The following is a 15,575-nucleotide window of genomic DNA, read 5'->3' on the forward strand; positions in this document are numbered from 1 at the left end:
ATTCCAGAGAGAATGGAATGTTTTATTTAATCTGAGGAGTCTATCTGGTGATTTAGTTAGGAATTGTTATGTGACCAATGCCATGCAAGCTATCTGTATGCTTTTCCCTGGTCTCTTCCCCTGCTACATCTCTAAAGGTAACCATTATCTTGAATTGTTTTATGATTATTCCATTTTTAAAAATAGCTTATGACACTTGTGTATGCCCTTAAATACTATTTGTTGTGTTTTGCTTATTTTTAAGTTTATAAAAATGATAATGAGATGTGTTTTTTGTGATTTGGTTATTTTGTACCATATGGTTTATAATAATTTTCCCATATTGTTTTATGCCTGAGTTCATTTTCTTAGCTGTATAATATTTCATTCCACAAATTTCTGGTTGTTAGTAAAAGGCGAAAGATTTATGCGTTTTGAAGAGAAACCAGAGTATACAAATTTCTGGTTGTTAGAATTTGGGTTTGTAATTTTTGACTAGTATGCACAATGGTGCAATGAATATTCTTACATGTCTCCTGAAGCACATAATACAAGATTTTCTCCAGGCTATGTACTATTGGAATTGCTGGATCAGAGAACATGTTCATCTTCAACTTTGTTACACCAGATTGTTTTCCTGAGTGTTGGTAGTAATTTACATTACCACTGCAATGTTTAATAATTTTGGTGATTCAACATCTTAACAATGAGTGAAATTCTTAGATATTTTAAGTTTTACCAATCTCATGAGTATGAAATGGTATCACATTATATCTTAATTTGAATGTCCTTGATTTCTAGTGAGTTTGAGCATCTTTGCATATGATTGTTTAGCATTAGTGTTTCTCCTTTTGTGAAATGTCTAAACAGATCTTTTGCCCATTTTTCTTTTAGCTTTATCTTTTTTCTAGTTAGCCTGTTTGTGTCTTGTTTGAGAAATCCATTCTACCTTTAGGTGTGCTTTATATATATCCATATTTTTTCCCATAAACTTTACAATTTTTCCTTCAACTTGTAGGTCTTTAATGCAGTTTGAGTTTATGTATTTATGGTGTATGGTAGGGAACCAGAGTAATTTTTTTATATCTATAGCTAGTTGTTCTAATATCATTTTTTAAATTATTCTTTCATCACTGATCTGTAATGCTTTCTATGTCGGTCTGCTTCTGGTCTTTCCATGAGTCAGGCCCTATATGAATACTACATTGTCTTAATTTTTAAGTCTTTGTGATGTCTTTATCATAGGCATTGTAAATTCTCTGACTCTGATCTTTTTCAGTAGTGTTCTGGCTATTCTTAAATGTTTGTTTTTCCAATATATTTTTGAATTAGTTTTTCAAGTTCTTCAAACAACATTGTAGGAATTTTATTAGACTTGTATTGAATACAAGATAAAAGCTAGAAGTATATACATAAAAGTATACAATAGAATGAAAAGGCAACCTCTGGAATAGGAGAAAACATTTATAAATCATATAACTGACAAAGGGTTAATATCCAGAATATATAAAGAAATCCTACAACTCAATATCAAAGAAACCAAGCAGCTCAATTTAAAAAAGGGGGAAAGGATTTTTAATACAGATTTCTCCACAGATGATATACAAGTAGCCAGTAAGCACATGAGAAGATGCTTAACATCACTAGCCATTAGGGAAATGCAAATCAAAACCACAATGAAATCTCACTTCACATCCATTAGTATGTATGTTTACTATGAAAAACCAAGGGGTTAAAGGTCTCCCTTTGGCTTGGGTCATGATCCCAGGGTCCTAGGATCAAGCCCTGCATCAGGCTCCCTGCTCAGTGGAGAGCCTGCTTCTCCCTCTCCCTCTGCTGCTCCCCCTGCTTGTGCTCATTCTCTCTCTCTCTCAAATAAGTAAAATCTTAAAAGAAAAAAAATAACAAAGTAACAAGTGTTGGTGAGGATGTGGAGAAATTGGAACCTTTGTGTTGGTGGGAGTGTAAAATGGTGTAGCCATTGTGGGAAACAGTATGATGGTTCCTCAAAAACTTAAAAAGAGAATTACCATATGATCCAGCAATTCTAACTCTGGATATATACCCAAAAGAATTGAAAGCAGCAATCTAAACAGATGTTTGTACCCCCATGTTCTTAGCAGCATTATACACAAGAGCCAAAGGGTGGAAGCAACCTAGGTGTCCATCAACAGGTGAGTGGATAAACAAAATGTGTGTGTCTATATGTATATATGCATATGTATACAGTGTAATGTTATTCAGTCTTAAAAAGGAAGTAATTCTGACACATGCTATAACATGGATGAACATGTTGAGGACATTATGCTCAGTGAAATAAAGCAGTCACAAAAAGACAAACACTGTATGAGTCCACTGATATGAAGTATCTAGAGTAGTCAAATCCATAGAAACAGAAGTAGAATGATGGATGTCAGGAACTGGGGGAGGAAGGAATGGGGAGGAGTTATTAATGAGTGCAGAGTTTCAGTTGAAAAAGTCCTGGAGATTGGTTGTGCAAAAATGTGAACATACTTAACACTGCTGAACTGTACACTTAAAATTGTTAAGATGGTAAATTTTATGTTACATGTATTTTGCCACAATTTTTTTAAAAAGTCAGCATTATCAATTTAAGACTTAGGAGTATATGACTGGAATTTAAGCGAGACCTGTTATAGGCAAAGAGTATAGATTGATGGCTAGCCAGAGCCTGGGTTTCAGGACATTCCAATATTTAGAGGTCAGGTAGTAGAAGAGGATGCATTAAGGGGAACTGAGTACAAGTACAAAGGTAGAAGGATAAACAGAAGAATATGGTATATAGGAAGCAAAGGGACTGATCATTTGTGTCAAATGCTGCTAATGAGTCGAGTAGAGTAATGACTAGCACTAGAGCACTGATTTTGGCAAAGTGATTTTATTAGTGACTTTAGAAATATTTCAACATAGGTATGGGAGTTGAAATATTTATTGGAGTGGATTACAGAGAAAGACATGCAGAGGATTGTCTTCTCAATAAATGGTGTGAGCCAATTGGATAACTACATCAGAAGCTAGGTATCTTGAGTTCTATCTCACATCATAAAACCTAATTTAGGTGGGGTGCCTGGGTGGCTCAGATGGTTAAGTGTCTGCCTTCGGCTCAGGTCATGATCCCAGGGTCCTGGGATCGAGCCCCGCATCGGGCTCCTGGCTCAGCAAGGAGCCTGCTTCTCCCTCTCCCTCTGCCTCTCTCCCTGCTCATGCTCTCTCTCTCTCTATATATATATATCTCTGTGTCTCAAATGAATAAATAAAATCTTAAAATTTAAAACCTAATTTAGGTAGGTTATAGGTCTAAATATGAAAGGCAAAATAGAAAACAATATGAGTATATTTTCATGACCTTGGGATTAGACTGCCTTAAAATTAGGAACTTCTATTTATCAAAACATTAAGAGAGTGAAAATGCCAGGCCGAGTAAGATATTTGCAATATGTTGGTTATATTCAGACTACATTAAGAATTTCTACAAAGAAAAAAGAACAGTACAACCCAGGAACTACCCAAATGACACTCGACTGATGAATGGATAAATAATAAATGGTATATTTGTACAATGGAATATTACTCAGCCATTAAAAAAGAAATGAAGTACTGATACATATTACAAAAGGGTTGATCCTTGAAAACATTGTAGTCAGTGAAAAAAGACACAAAAGGTTACATATTGTATGATTCCATTTGTATGAAATTTCCAGAATAGACAAATTTATAGAGATGCAAAGCAGATTAGTGGTTGCCAGGAGCTGAGGGGAAGAGGAAATGACTATGGATATGTGGTTTCTTTTTGGCATGATGAGAATGTTCTGGAATTAGATAGTGATCTGATGGTTGAACAACATTGAGAATGTATCAAAAGTTACTGAATTGTATACTTCCAGAAGTTTAAACTGGTAGATTTTATGTTATATGAATTTTACCACACACACAAAATCAGTAAGAATGGACAAAAGACCTGAGTTGGCAGTTTATTAAAGAAGATATCCAGCTGGCCAATAAACGTATGAAAAAGTGCTCAACCTCACTTGCCATCAGGGAAATTGCAAATTAAACCACAATGCGGTATCATAACATATCTGCTAGGATGCCTGAATGTAAGATTGACAATAACAAGTGTTGGTGAGGATGTGAGGAACTGGAACTCTTTTACAATTTGATGAGAAAATGAGGAAACTATTGGAAAGTGTCAGTGAACTCTGAACAAATGCATATCCCATGATGCAACAGTTTCACTCCTAAATGGATACATTTAGCAGAAAGGAGTCCTATTTCCACCTAAAGAAATGTACAGGAATGTTCATAGCAGTACTAATCATAATAGCCAACAATTGAAAACAACCCAAACGTCCATCACTAGGAAAATGGGAAAATAAATTGTGTTAGAATAGGATGCTTTATACAGCTGTCAGTCTTAAACTTTTTCTTCTGAAACAGCCTCTGAAAAGCTCTAAGATAAAGACTATGGAATGTCCTAATTGTTGAAAGGAGGTTAGTGTTGTAGCACACCAATAAAATGGAAATGGACTCGGGCACCTGGGTGGCTCAGTTGGTTAAACAACTGCCTTCGGCTCAGGTCATGATCCTGGAGTCCCGGGATCGAATCCCGCATCGGGCTCCCTGCTCGGCGGGGAGTCTGCTTCTCCCTCTGACCCTCCTTCCTCTCATGCTCTCTGTCTCTCATTCTCTCTCTCTCAAATAAATAAATAAAATCTTAAAAAAAAAAAAATGGAAATGGACTCTAAGTGAGGCCTTATTAGTACACAGAGGGCCTTGTGTTCTCATAATAAAGAATTGGATTTTTAAATTTCAGTTCAATAGAAAGCTACTTTAATTTGGTTATAGGTTTGGCTGCATGTGACAGAAACTCAAAAATAATAATGGCTTAAACTATATAGAAGGTTAGTTTTCTCTTGCATTAAAGTCCAGGCTGGAGTGGAAGTTCTGCTCTGCAAAACCATTATGTGACATGACACCACATCCACATTGCAGTCTGAGGAAATGGAAGAATAAAGGATATAGGACAGGGGCCAGCTGGCTTTTAACATCTCAGAAACTACTATATAATACTTATGCATTTTTTAAGGCAGAATTCAGTTACATCGCATATTCTGCAAAAGAGCCTGGGAAATGGCAGTGTTTTATATTGGACAGCGTTGTTCTCAACTAAAAACCATGGGTTCAATCAATATACAATACACATTTGGGGGTAATTAGTAGTCTCCATATCATAATCCTTTGGCCTGGTGGAAAGTGTTAAACATATACTTGTAGATTCTAATTCAGTTGATCTCATTCTAAAACTGACTCTGGTAGATACTGATTCATTTGATCTAGAATGTTTCCTAGACATCCATAATTGCAACAAATTCTGAGGTAGATCAAAATTTCAGAACCATTGGGGCGCCTGGCTGGCTCAGTTTGACTCCTGGTCTCAGGGTTGTGGGTTCAAGCCCCATGTTGGGTGTAGAGATTGCCTAAAAATAAAATCTTCAAAAAAAATTTCAGAACCACTGACTTGACTTGTTAATTAACTCCCTCACTTTCTCCTATGAGCTCTCATTTCTCTATGTTCTCCTTACCCTTTTTTTCATTCAGTTGCATGATGGTGTTTAAGAGCTCTCCAAGCCTTTCATCTCTTGTGTGAATTATTTTTCAGTTATCTCTCTTTTCTACCATAGATATTTTATTTGTTTTCTAACACAAAGCCAGCAATTAAAATATGTTTCTTATCTTTCAGACTTGGTGTCCAGGTGTGAGGCCAAGAAGTTATCTCCAAAAAGAGACATTTATGAGACAGAGACATCCCGATGGGCTATCGTGGAACAATTTAAAAGTCATAATCCTGAGAAGTCCATTTTCAGAGATATTTGGGAATGCAGTAGTCAGTTGGAGATACAACAGGAACAGGAGGGCTATTTCAGGCAATTTGTTATCAACCATGAACACATGCCTATATTTAACCAACATACTTTACTCACTCAGGAATTTTATAATAGAGAGAAAAATGTTGAGTGTAAAGAATGTAGAAAAATCTTCAGTTACTATTTATTTTTTAGTCATCACAAAAGAACTCATTCTAAAGAAAAACTTTTTGAATGTAAGGAATGTGCAGAAACTGTTAATACATCATATCTTACTAAACAGAAAATTCAAAATAGTAGCAAGTGCAATGAATGGAAGGAATGTTGGAGGGCTTTTATTCATTGTTCACAACTTAAACAACACCTGAGAATCCATAATGGTGAAAAACGCTATGAATGTAAAGAATGTGGAAAGGCCTTTAATTACGGCTCAGAACTTATTCTGCATCAGAGAATTCACACTGGTGAAAAACCCTATGAATGTAAGGAATGTGGGAAGGCCTTTAGGCAGCGATCACAGCTAACTCAACATCAGAGACTTCATACTGGTGAAAAACCTTATGAATGTAAGCAATGTGGGAAGGCTTTTATTCGTGGCTTTCAACTTACTGAACATCTTCGACTCCATACTGGTGAGAAACCCTATGAATGTAAAGAATGTGGAAAGACATTTAGGCATCGCTCACACCTTACCATACATCAGAGAATTCATACTGGTGAGAAACCCTACAAGTGTAGAGAATGTGGAAAGGCCTTTAGCTATCACTCAAGCTTCTCTCACCATCAGAAAATTCATTCTGGCAAAAAACCTTATGAATGTAATGAATGTGGGAAGGCCTTTTGTGATGGCTTACAACTTACTCTACATCGGAGGATTCATACTGGTGAGAAACCCTATGAATGCAAGGAATGCGGGAAGACTTTTAGACAGTGCTCACACCTCAAAAGACATCAGAGAATTCATACTGGTGAGAAACCTCATGAATGTATGATATGTGGTAAGGCCTTTAGACTTCATTCACACCTTATTCAACATCAGAGAATACATACTGGTGAGAAGCCCTATGAATGTAAGGAATGTGGGAAGGCCTTTAGCTATCATTCAAGCTTCTCACACCATCAGAAAATTCATTCTGGGAAGAAACGTTATGAGTGTGGGAAGGCCTTTAATCATGGCTTGCAATTTAATCTACATCAGGCACTTCATACTGTTGAGATGCCAGTAAGATTTCCTCTCCTCTCTCCCCATCCTACTCTAGCATCATGATAATATTTTTAGAAATACAGGTTTTCCTTTTTGTTTTCAAGGTAAAAGTTGGTAAAATACTGAATTTCATTAATACGGATTTATTTCAGTAATCCTTGGGGGAAAAAAAAACTTCAAGCGGGAAAATGGAAAAGTAATTAACAGGTAAAATTTTTTAATTGCTCTGGTTCCAGTGCTGTTTCTGGGTTGTTATAACACCCAGTATTGGAGATAAATTTTATAAAACCGTGTTTTTACTGAAACTAGTGAAATGTGGCAGAAATAAAATGAAAACAATTTCTTCCCCTTTCACAAATCCCTGAGATAGCCAATATGTGAGTGTTGCTCCATCCTGCTCAAACATACCTGCAAATATGAAGGGTTTATTGCATGTGTGTGGAAGGTTATACCACTTACAGTGACATATTTCATGGCAATTTCTTTTTGCACAAATAATTGCAAACATTTTCCCAGGTGAATACATAAAGATCTAACTCATTTTCTTTCAAGCCTCAGAATATTTCTAGTATGGGATATATATCTGTATTTTAAGCCATTTCCTACTGTAGACATTCAGTTGTTTCTGTTTTCATCACAAATGGTCATACAATAAACATTCTTACATTGTCATTCTTTTATTTCCATTATGGAGGGTAGATTACCAGCCATGAGAGTGTATGTATGTTTTGATATTACATTGATTTTTTAATTTTAAAAATTAGGCAATAAAAGCACATGCTACAAAATTCAGAAGTTACCAAGCAAGTAAAGTAAAAATTAAAGCTTCCTTAATATCTGGTTTTATAGCCACCTGCTTTACTTACACAGGGTCAACCACAGCTGTCAATTCTTTTGTATTCTTCCAGGGATTAACTTTTTAAAAAAATTCTTCGGATGAAAGTAGATTAATTATAATCTTTTTTTTTTTAAGATTTTATTTATTTGACAGGCAGAGAGAGAGCACAAGCAGGGGGAGCAGCAGGCAGAGGGAGAGGGAGAAGCAGGCTCCCCACTGAGCAGGGAGCCTGATGCGGGGCTCGATCCCAGGACCCTGGGATCATGACCTGAGCTGAAGGCAGATGCTTAATCGACTGAGCCACCCAGGTGCCCCAGTCATAATCTTTTATTCATGAAATTCTCATCATTGGTCCAAATTTAGCCCTCTTTCATTTATTTTCAATATTATCCAGGGATTTATAAACACTGTGCCAACTATAAAGTTACTGCCTTTCTGCTCCTCATCCTTCATTGCCTGCTCTGCAATATTGGAACTCTCTCCTTTTGTTTATAATATTATTTATTTGAGTCCTCTCTGTCTCTGTGTTTTTGGTTAAGTCAGACAAGCTAGAAGTTTTTCAACTTTGTCTTTTTTTTTTTTTTTAAGATTTTATTTATTTATTTGACAGAGACAGAGATAGTGAGAGCAGGAACACAAGCAGCGGGAGTGGGAGAGGGAGAGCAGGCTTCCCGCTGAGCAGGGAGCCCTATGCGGGGCTCGATCCCAGGACCCTGGGATCACGACCTGAGCCAGAGGTAGACGCTTAATGACTGAGCCACCCAGGCGCCCTCAACTTTGTCTTTAAAAAGGACCAACTCTTGGGCACCTACCAACTCTACGTTTTTATTGATCTTTTCTATTGTCTTTTTTTTTTTTTTAAAGATTTTATTTATTTATTTGAGACAGAGAGAATGAGAGACAGAGAGCATGAGAGGGAGGAGGGTCAGAGGGAGAAGCAGACTCCCTGCCGAGCAGGGAGCCCGATGCGGGACTTGATCCAGGGACTCCAGGATCATGACCTGAGCCGAAGGCAGTCGCTTAACCAACTGAGCCACCCAGGCGCCCTTTTCTATTGTCTTTTAAGTCTCTTTCATTTATAGCTGCTCTTAGGTTTATCATTTCCTTCCTTATGCAAACTTTGGGCTTAGTTCTTTTTTTCTAGTTCCTTGAGGTGTGAAGTTAGGTACTTAAGTTGTTTTTTTTTTTTTCCCTTAAGGTAGGCTTTTACCTCTGTAAACTCCCCTCTTAGAACTGCATTTGTTTTATCCCATACGTTTATATCCATTTTCATTTTTCTTAAGATACTCTTTGGTTTCTGTTTTGATCCATTGGTTGTTCAGGAGTGTGTACTCCTGAAAATATATAATTTTCACATATTTGTGAATTTTCCAGTTTTCCTCCTGTTTGTAGTTTCAAACTATTGTGGTCAAAAAAGTTACTTGATATGATTTCAGTCTTAAACATGGTAAGACTTGTCTTATAGCCTAACATATGATGTATCCTGGAGAATGTTGTGTGTGTTCTTGAGAAGAATGTGTATTCTGCTGCTGTTGAATGGAATGTTCTGTGTATGTCCATTAGTTCCATTTGGTCTAAAGTGTTATTCAAGTCCACTTTTTCCTTATTGGTTTTCTGTCTGAAAGAGCTATCCATTGTTGAAAGTGGGATATTGAAGTTCTCCACTATCCTTTTATTGCTTTCTACTTCTCCCTTCAGATCTGTCAGTATTTGTTTTATATATTTAAATGCTCTAATGTTGAATGCATATATATTTATAATTGTTATATCCTCTTTTTGAATTGACCACTTATTATATAGCGACCTTTGTCTCCTGACAGATTTTGACTAAAAGTCTATTTTTATTGATTTAAGCATAACTACCTCTGCTCTCTTTTGATTATCATTTGCACAGGATGTCTTTTTTTTTTTTTAAGATTTTATTTATTTGAAAGAGAGAACAAGCAGTGGGGAGGGGCAGATGGAGAGAGAGAAGCAGACTCCCTGCTGAGCAGGAAGCCCGATGTGGGGCTCAATCCCAGGACCACGAGATCATGACCTGAGCTGAAGGCAGACACTTAACTGACTGAACCACCCAGGCATCCCAGAATATCTTTTTCTTTCTTTCTTTCTTTCTTTCTTTCTTTCTTTCTTTCTTTCTTTCTTTCTTTCTTTCTTTCTTTCTTTCTTTCTTTCTTTCTTTCTTTCTTTCTTTTTTTAAGGTTTTATTTATTTGACAGAGAGACACAGCGAGAGAAGGAACACAAGCAGGGGGATTGGGAGAGGGAGAAGCAGGCTTCCCACGGAGCAGGGAGTCCGATGCGGGGCTCGATCCCAGGACCCTGAGATCATGACCTGAGCCGAAGGCAGATGCCTAATGACTGAGCCACCCAGGAGCCCCCAGAATATCTTTTTCTATCCTTTCACTTTCAGCCTATGTGTGTCCTAAAGCTAAAGTGATTTTCTTTTCTTTCTTTCTTTTTTCTTTTTTTAAGTGATTTTCTTGTAGACAGCGTACTTTGGGATCTTTTTTATTTTTCTTCTTTTTTTTTTTGTCCAGTCAGCTACTTGGTGGCCTTGATTGAAGAATTTAATTCTTTACAGTTAAAGTAATTATTGATAGGTAAGATCTTAATATTGCCATTTCATTCATTGTTTTCTTACTGTATTGTAGTTCTTTTGTTCCTTTCTTCCTCTTTTGCTGTTTTCCTTTGTGATTTGATGATTTTTTATTTATGTTTTTCAAATTTTTATTTTTTATTTTTTTAAAGATTTTATTTGGAGCGCCTGCGTGGCTCAGTTGGTTAAGCATCTGCTTTCCGTTCGGGTCATGATCTCAGGGTCCTGGGATCGAGTCCCATGTTGGGACTCTGCTCAGCGGAGAATCTTCTTCCTCTCAATCTCCCTCTGTATCCCCTCCACCCCGGCTCTCTCTCAAATAAATAAATGAGACCGAGATAGCAAGAAAGAGTAAGAGCTGGGGGGAGAGTTTTTATTTTATTTTATTTTAAGTAGGTTCCACCCACAATGTGGGGATTGAACTCATGACCCCACGATTAAGAGTCACATGTCCCACCAAAAGAGCCAGCCAGGCGCCCCTGAGGATTTTTTAAAATAGATTCCTTCTCTCTATCTCATGTATCTACTATAGGTTTTTTCTTTGTGGTTACTATGAGGCTTATATAAAACATCTTGTAACAGTCTATTTTAAGCTAATAACAACTTCAGTTGCATAAAAATGCCCTGCTTTTACCCTTGCCCTCCCCCATTTTATATTAATGATGCATTTTATACCTTTTTATATTGCATATCAAGAAATTATTATAGCTAGTTATTTTTAATATTTTTTGTTTTTTAACTTTTATATTGAAATGTGACTTATGCACCACCTTTGCAATATTAAAGTATTCTGAAATTGACTATTTATCTTTACCAGTGAGTTTTATACTTTCCTAAGATTTCATGTTGTTACTTAGTGTCCTTTCATTTCAACTTGAATTCCCTTTGGCATTTCTTTTAACCCAGTTGTAGAGTGGTGATGAGCTCCCAGTTTTTGTCTTCTTGGAAATGTCTTAATCTCATCTGTGTAGCTTGCAATATCCATCTTAAGTTATCAAAATCTACTTTACCTGTGTATTAACTTAGTTCCAGTGAGATACAGAAATGTTACCCATCGGTAGCTTTATTTCCACATCCTCTGTTTCATGTTGTTATTTTACATATTATATCTATATATGTCATGAACCCAAACTTTACATATTTTTGTGTCAACTAAAGGTGCTGAATAAATAAGAGGCAAAGTTTATACTATAGAGTTTGTTATATTAACCTTATTTACCACTTTTTTTTTTTTAAAGATTTTATTTATTTATTTGAGACAGAGAGAATGAGAGAGACAGAGAGCACATGAGAGGGGGGAGGGTCAGAGGGAGAAGCAGGCCTCTTCGCTGAGCAGGGAGCCCGATGTGGGACTCTATCCAGGGACTCCAGGATCATGACCTGAGCCGAAGGCAGTCACTTAACCAACTGAGCCACCCAGGCGCCCTTATTTACCACTTCTATTTCTCTTTGTTTCTTGTGGATTCAAGTTACTATTTAGTGTCATTTCTTCATTCTAATACAACTTTGCTCCACTCATCTTTGTGCTGTTATTATTTAATATAGTATATTTCTATATGTTCTAGGCCTAACAATACAGTTATATTGTATACAATTTTATAAGTATTGTATAGTATAAGCCCTAACAGTTTTCCTTCTTTAATAATGCAAGTGCCTGACTTAAACCAAGGCATCCATTTCAAAGAGGCATCCACTTCAAAGATGGCTATTTCAAACACTTGCCAGCCACATGACTAGATAAAGAGCCAGGCCTCCTCTCTTCCAGGGCTTTTTTGTTTTAGAGATCTTGGTTGATTTCAACAACTGACCATTTGGGCTGCTTGTTTTTTTTTCTCTTCCTTCACATTAAATTCCTACTCTTATGTTCTAACTTCATCAGTAAATAGTAAGCCCACAAAACCCTAGGCCCCCCACAACCCCAATAAAAGTAGAACCCTGGGCGCCTGGGTGGCTCAGTTGGTTAAGCGGCTGCCTTCGGCTCAGGTCATGATCCTGGAGTCCCTGGATCGAGTCCCGCATCGGGCTCCCTGCTCAGCGGGGAGTCTGCTTCTCCCTTTGACCCTCCCCGCCTCATGCTCTCTATCTCTCATTCTCTCTCTCAAATAAATAAATAAAATCTTAAAAAAAAAAAAAAAGTAGAACCCTTCACTCTCTGTCTCTCTCCCTGCAACCCCTCTGTGTGGCTCTAAGGGTGTCATGTAATTTTCAGGTCTTGCAAGTAATAAATGTTTTCTTCCAAAGTTTCCTGATATTTATTGTTGAGAGCATATTGCAGTCATAATAAGAACCACAAGGGCCAGTCCAGCCACAACATTGGTTATCAATAGATTGGGACTATCACAAAACATTGTTTTATATATATAATTGCTTTTTAGATCAGTTAAGAGAAGAAATACGCATTTGTGCTCTCTTTTTTATAATTACATCATTACCTTTACTGGTGCTTTTTTGAGTACCATCTAAAGTCACTTTCATTCTGAAGAACTTTCCTTAATGTATCTTGTAAGGTGAGTCTGCTACCAACAAATTCCCTCAGTTTTGGTTTGACTGGCAATGTCTTTATTTCACCATTTTCAATTTTTATTCATTCATTAAAAATTTAATTAAATTATTTTAAATTTTTAAAAATTATTTATTTGACAGAGAGAGATATAGCGAGAGAGGTAACACATGCAGGGGGAGTGGGAGAGGGAGAAGCAGGCTTCCCACTGAATGGGGAGCCTGATGTAGGGCTCCATCCCAGGACTCTGGGATCATGACCTGAGCTGAAGGCAGACGCTTAATGACTGAGCCACCCAGGCACCCCTGAATTATTTATTTTATTTAATTTTATTTTTTTAAATATTTTATTTGAGAGAGAAAGAATGAGACAGAGAGAGCATGAGAGGGGGGAGGGCCAGAGGGAGAAGCAGACTCCCCACCGAGCGGGGAGTCCGATGCGGGACTTGATCCCAGGACTCCAGGATCATGACCTGAGCTGAAGGCAGTTGCTTAACCAACTGAGCCACCCAGGCGCCCCTAAATTATTTTAGAGAGAAAGAGAATGCGAGCATGGTCAAGGGCAGAGGGAGAGGGAGAGAATCTCAGGCAGACTCCATGCTGAGCACAGAGCCAGATGTGGGGCTTAATCCCATGATTCCAAGATCATGACCTGAGCTGAAACCAAGAGTCGTACACTTAACTGACTGAGCCATCCCAGCACCCCTATTTCACCATTTTTTAAAGACAATTTTACTTGCATATAAAATTCTTTGTGTACAGATTTACCCCCTCCTCTCAGAACTTAGAATATTTCATCCCATTGTCTTCAGGTCTTCATTGTTTCTGATAAGAGATCCACTGTTAACTTTATCGGGGCTCCCTTGTAAGTTATAAGTCTTTTTCTGTCGCTTTCAAGAGTTTCTTCTTGACTACCTTTTATTAATTTTACCATGAGGTCCTTGTGGATCTTTGCCTGGAGTTTCTTGGATGTGTATATTAAAGTTTTTCAGTAAATCAGGAAATTTTCAGCCATTATTTCTTAAGTGTTTTTTCTGCTTCTCTCCTTTACATGTATGTTGGCATTCTTAATGATGTCCTACATTTCTCTGAGGCTCTGTCCGTTCTTCATTCTTTTTTCTTTCTATACTTGGAATTACTAATCTTCATAATATTCACATTCATTCTTTTGCCAGCTCAAATCTGTTGAGTTCCTCAAGTCAGTTTTTCATTTTGGTTATTGCAATTTTATTTTATTTTTTTAAATTATTTATTTATTTATTTTTTAAGATTTTATTTATTTGACAGAGAGAGACACAGTGAGAGAGGAGCACAGGCAGGGGGAGTGGAGGGGGGAGAAGCAGGCTTCCCGCCGAGCGGGGAGCCCGATGTGGGGCTCGATCCCAGGACCCTGGGACCATGACCTGAGCCGAAGGCAGACAGACGCTTAACGACTGAGCCACCCAGGCGCCCCTATTTTATTTTTTAAAAGATTTTATTTATTTAATTGACAGAGAGAGACAGTGTGAGAGGGAACACAAGCAGGGGGAGTGAAAGAGGGAGAAGCAGGTTTCCAGCCAAGCAGGGAGCCTGATGCAGGGCTTAATCCCAGGACCCTGGGATCATGACCTGAGCCGAAGGTAGTCGCTTAACCAACTGAGCCACCCAGGTGCCCCTAGTTATTGCAATTTTAAACTCAATTTCTATTTGGTTTACTATAATTTTAATTTTTTTCTTTTTTTTTAAAGTTTTATTTATTTAAGTAATCTTTACACTCCATGTGGGGTTTAAACTCATGATCCCGAGATCAAGAGTCACATACTCCTCTGACTGAGCTAGCCAGGGACCCCTCAATTTCTTTATTAATGTTTGCTCTTTGATGAAGAATTGTCATCATGTTTTCTTTTGCTTCTTTAGTCATGCTTTCTTTCAGTTCTTCAAAATAATTTTAATGGCTTCTTTTTTGTTGTTTTGTTTTTAAAGATTTTATTTATTTATTTGACAGAGAGAGAGAGACAGTGAGAGAGGGAACACAAGCAGGGGGAGTGGGAGAGGGAGAATCAGGCTCCCCGCTGAGCAGGGAGCCTGATGCTGGGCTCGATCCCAAGACTCTGGGATCATGACCTGAGCCAAAGGCAGCCACTTAACAGACTGAGCCACCCAGGCGCCCCTAATGGCTTCTTTGATGTCCTTTTCTGTTAAATGTGACATCTGGGCCCTCTCAGACAATTTCAATTGCTTGCTTTTTTCCCCCATGTCTGGGTCGTATTTTCCTATTCCTTTGTATGTCTCATAATTTTTTTGTTTAAAATTAACACATTAGGTAATATATTGTGTTATATATTTTAGCAATTCTGGGTACTGATTTTCCCACCCTGCTTTCTGAACATTGATAATCTGTGGCCCTCAATCAATCCCAAAGTCTTTCTTGTTTTATTTTACAGTTGGCTATACGGTGATATTGTCTTACACCCTTTAAAAGGGATGAGCATAAAGTATTCAGGGCCACTTTTCATAAGGGACCATGCCACAGGGTTCCATGAGTGTTTTTCTTTCTTTCTTTCTTTCTTTTTTTTAAAGATTTTATTTATTT

General features: G+C 37.5%; 1 protein-coding gene across 4 annotated transcripts in view; it reads left to right on the forward strand.

The window, feature by feature from the left end:
• The window catches only part of ZNF461 (zinc finger protein 461), a 117,289-nt gene extending 104,843 nt beyond the window's left edge, over positions 1-12,446 (forward strand). For all 4 annotated transcript variants that reach the window (XM_064581368.1, XM_064581370.1, XM_064581369.1 and 1 more), the window contains 2 exons: positions 2,100-2,153; positions 5,741-12,446. In XM_064581368.1, the coding sequence (XP_064437438.1) occupies positions 2,100-2,153; positions 5,741-7,131 (1,445 nt within the window). In that variant the 3' untranslated portion in view covers positions 7,132-12,446. The remainder of the gene's footprint in view (positions 1-2,099; positions 2,154-5,740) is intronic.
• Positions 12,447-15,575: the final 3,129 nt, after the last annotated feature.

The sequence above is a fragment of the Mirounga angustirostris genome, unplaced genomic scaffold (assembly GCF_029215605.1).
Source record: "Mirounga angustirostris isolate CCGP_5_RB_7025 unplaced genomic scaffold, mMirAng1.0.hap1 SCAF_16, whole genome shotgun sequence".
Classification (NCBI taxonomy): Eukaryota; Metazoa; Chordata; class Mammalia; order Carnivora; family Phocidae; genus Mirounga; species Mirounga angustirostris.